The 4,285-nt window shown below is 38.4% G+C and overlaps 1 protein-coding gene across 1 annotated transcript; it reads right to left on the bottom strand.

The window, feature by feature from the left end:
* Positions 1–649: 649 nt before the first annotated feature.
* LOC148211241 (uncharacterized) lies at positions 650–1,569 on the bottom strand. The gene is made up of 3 exons (XM_088123937.1): positions 1,360–1,569; positions 857–1,150; positions 650–775 (listed from the first exon to the last, which is right to left on the bottom strand). Exons 1-3 carry the CDS (start codon positions 1,567–1,569, stop codon positions 650–652), a joined length of 630 nt encoding a protein of 209 aa, XP_087980063.1.
* Between the last annotated feature and the right edge of the window lie 2,716 nt (positions 1,570–4,285).

Raw genomic sequence — 4,285 nt, 5'->3', positions numbered from 1 at the left:
GGAAAAGGCTACCTGGCACAATCGTTGAAGCATGAGTTTCATTTCACTTAAGTCCGACTTGACATCCGTCAAAATCCGTCTTCACCTCCGCCATGTCCGAAGCTAAATGATCCAGCCTTCTCTCCATAGCCCCGAATCTATCATTCGATCCACAGGTGTCGTGCCGTTGTGTAGGGCAAGCATCGCGTGACGTCGCTCGCGGTGATTGCTGCGTGCTTTGCCCCACATTCGACCGAATAGAAGTACTTGGTCGAAGTACTTCGACCGGTGTCCGTTGCCCACTTTCGGATGCAGCCTCTGTACGTGGCATATCCGAAGACTCATCTGGTACTGCCTGTACATTTGTTTCCAACGAATGTGCATCGTCGAGCGGGAGATCGTCTTCGGTGCCAAAATTGTCGGTGATGGGGGAAGGATTTTGTCCATCATAGCTGTCGGATGTGGAACACCCAGGCGCATTTAAATCAACCACCTCTCTTTCGTCCAATGGACACCTCTGGTAGTCCTTATCCAGCTCCGTCTCCATGAGTGGATAAGATATGATCAACTGAACGTACATCACAAGAACATAAGGAAGTGTAAATACCATTACAACTACACAACAATAAATATATTCTAGATTGCTTACCACCGCTGAACCAAGGACCTCCTACCCCAGATCTTTTGTACCGATGACTCTACTGCACGAATACCGAATTATCCAGGGAATGGCAGTCTCGCTCAAACGATTGACACCGGGAGTGATGAGAGATGGGACAACCTCATATATCCACACCTGAATATAAAATTTCAGTTTAGTCACACACCTAAAAAAGTTTTCACAAACAACAAACTCGTATGCATACGTATTGATTACCTGAAACGCAAGCGGAAATCCCGGTAGGCTATACTTTACTAGATACTTTTTGTTCGTTCTTACTTTATTCTTGTATAGTGCAACTTTTCCATTAATCGCACGCTTCAGGCCGTTAACTGTCCTACTCCAAACATCAGAACCCCAGTCCAAATGGTTGAAGTAGTCCAAGTCATCAACTTGGTTGTACAAGTCGATGTCAACGTTCGACTTGCTCTTGCTCTTTCCCATCATCACAAGCTCCGTGTACAAAATTAATGTCACTTTAACGGTGTCCTCATCGTCCTCGAAATCAGTCTGCTTTTAAATCTCCACAAACTCTTCGAACAGCATGGAGGCTTCATCATTGAAGTACTTCCTCCACAACCTATTCTTTCCAATCTTTTTTTGGACCACCTTACAGGGCAGCCGCCACAATTCCGTTACAAGCATGAATTGATCCTTCGAGAATGTCAACACGTTGCCACCAATTAAGAATCTTATGCTGTGTCACTGCTCCCAGCAACCTCCCTTGATAGAAAGTGATGAACTATACCACTGCAAAACATCATCTCCAAGTCGATAAATCGACCAAATATTGTTCTTCTACGAAACATATCAAGTTGGTCCGCTGTGAGCTTATCCTTGATAAGCCTGTTGACATTGCTCAAGTGAGACATGTTGGTAGCTTGAGCCGGAAAGTGGTCATTCTCCTTAATCCTCAACTGATGGTCCATTGTGCACCTGCAACAAATTGAACAAGATATATGATGACAAATTAAGCAGATAGAGAAACATAAACACGCAAGTAGTTCAAAAATTTAATAATTGAACATGATACATAATCACGGATTAAGAAGATAGGGAAAGGGAAACAAACAACTAGTTGAAATACAAAATGTAAGACATTGTAATTTTTCTTGATCTCGATGTTGCTCGATTTTGCTCTACCTATTTCACACCCTATAATTGCAAATCAATGAAGCTTCTCTCGTTCTCGATATTTCTCGCTCTCGATCTTTCTAGCTCTCGATGTTCTAGCTCTCGATATTTCTAGCTCTGGATTTTTCAAGTTCACTGTATCGATCACAATGATTCTCGATTTCGCTCTTCCTATTGCACACTCACGATAATTGTAAATCACTGGAGATTTTCTCGCTCTCGATATTTCTCGCTCTCGATGTTCTAGCTCTCGATATTTCTAGCTCTGGATTTTTCAAGTTCACTGTATCGATCACGATGATTCTCGATTTCGCTCTTCCTATTGCACACTCACGATAATTGTAAATCACTGGAGATTCTCTCGTCCTCGATATTTCTCGCTCTCGATCTTTCTAGCTCTCGATGTTCTAGCTCTCGATATTTCTAGCTCTCGATTTTTCATGTTCACTGTACTTCTCGATCTCATTTTTGGCTCTGGCTATTTCAACATCAGCCCCCCCTCAGTATTTTATTGGTTTTCAAAAACACGATTTTCTCCTTCATCGATTCATTTCCATGGCGCCGATTACGTATTATTTTCCTCTTCTCCGAAAGCCCTAGATGTGCAGTGTAAAAAATCCACAAAAATCGCAAAAGAGACAGAAGACCAACATCAGGGTTGTACAGAACTTACGGACAATAGCTAAAATAGTGGAAATTAAAATGAAAATCTTAAGCAATTCGAGAGATAAATGCACTAACCCAAAGTTAACGATGAAATCTCCTTCGTTGTAATCTGCTACCAAAATCACTTCGTCTCACCGCTTGAAGACGACAGGGTCAGAGTTACCTTAACGAGTCGCAATTGAAATACGAAGGAGAAAGAGAATGAGATTTAGAGAAATGTAATGTCAATCGCAGGTGAAGACAGTCAAATTTGAGTCGAGCGAAGAATGCTACAGTGTGAGTGCTATAAAGATTGAACGGACGTGGGAAAATCGAAAGTTCAGACTATTCGTATTACCCAAGTAAGGGAGGAGGGAAAACTAAAATTTGGTACCCAAGTAAGGAGGGGTATTGGAGGTCATTTGGCAAAGCAGGTGATGTCAGCAAATGACTAGAAAACTTGTGTTTTGAGGAGGGCGATTAAAAAACTAGGAGGCTTATTTTGTCAATTTTCCCAAGATTTAAGGCGAAAATTATGTAATTCAGAAAAAATCTAATTCTTCTAGCCGGCTAAAGAAAATCAAAATTCTACATGAATCTTGCTTTTTATCCCGAATTCATGTAATCGCATTCCGAGATTTAGAAACGCTGCATCAACCCCTGCCATAAAATTGACCGAAATTACCATTTTTTTCCATTTGTTGTTCTGTAGCCATCACGCCGTGTCGTCGGAAGAAAGCCATGAAAGTATGGGATTTATGCAATCTCAGTTGAAATTGCATGATCTCGGACTGGGATTATGCAATGTTTGTTGAAATTGTATAATCTCGACATAAATCTGGGGTCGAGATTGTATAATCTCACATGTTTAAGAGGAGGAAGAAGAGACTTTTAGTTAAAATTGAATGGAACGATATCATCGTGAGTTTTTAAAATTTTGATGAATATTATGAAAAGGTTTGGAAGGAAAAAAAGAAAAAAGAAACCCTTTGAGGAGTCAGAAAAAGGGGAAGAAAGTTCGAAATTGAAGAATTGGAGAGATGGTTTTTTTAACATGGGGTGTTTTAATCTTTACGCAAGTAAAAAATAATATACTAAGGGGTCACATACAAGTTATTTGAAAGGATCAAAAGTCTGAATATTGGAGGCCACAAGTGTCAATTTCTCTGACCAATGATGACTCATAAAAAAAAGATTTTCCTTTTTTAAAAAGGTTTTTAGACCATTGTGGAACATTGATGATAAATTATCAAGGGAAGGAAAATTTTGGAAGAAATATCTTTCTATTTCTGTCTAAGAGGATACAAATTCAATTAATAAATTTGAGATTTCTTCGCCCATAAAACAATATATTTCATAAACTTACGGTTTTCAGGAGAGAAATTGTCATTTTTCATCCCTAAGATTTTTCATTTTAGAAGTCTCATATCATTTTCTTATAAATTTTATTACGTGAATCTTTACAAGGTGATTATTAAAGTAGAAGCATCTAGTTAGCGTTTTTACTAAAAACGCCGAAATAGATATTTTTTTTAGAAAAAGAGATTGAAAAACTGTAGGTCAAAAAATGCTAATTTCTGGTTTAAGGATCCAAAAATTGATACAACTTTCAAATTTATGGTAAAAATTGACTTCTAAAAGTAAAATAATCAAATTTAACTATAAATTAAATAATAAATTAAATATTGGTTTCATATCAGAGCCAGGTTTCAATCCTGGGACCTGTGGGTTATGGGCCCACCACACTTCTACTGCGCCACTCTGATTTGATACATAATATTGTCTGTATAAATAATAACATTTTAAATTCATCTATACATTTAATAATTTAATTAAAAACTAAGGGCGGATGACTATTTCTGTTTT

This window comes from Momordica charantia (genome assembly GCF_013281855.1).
Source record: "Momordica charantia cultivar OHB3-1 chromosome 5 unlocalized genomic scaffold, Mcharantia_2.0 BLBB01000005.1, whole genome shotgun sequence".
In the NCBI taxonomy this organism is placed as follows: domain Eukaryota; kingdom Viridiplantae; phylum Streptophyta; class Magnoliopsida; order Cucurbitales; family Cucurbitaceae; genus Momordica; species Momordica charantia.
Note: the sequence above shows the minus strand (reverse complement) of the source record. Positions and strands in the feature narration are given on the sequence as shown.

Excerpts from the sequence above, each read along its gene's own strand:
- LOC148211241 (XM_088123937.1), bottom strand. The coding sequence starts at position 1,569 with ATGGACCATCAGTTGAGGATTAAGGAGAATGACCACTTTCCGGCTCAA. Across the intron at positions 1,151-1,359 it reads ATCACTTTCTATCAAGGGAG|ACTGATTTCGAGGACGATGA; the intron begins GTTGCTGGGAGC and ends ATTTAAAAGCAG. Across the intron at positions 776-856 it reads GATTTCCGCTTGCGTTTCAG|GTGTGGATATATGAGGTTGT; the intron begins GTAATCAATACG and ends TTTTATATTCAG.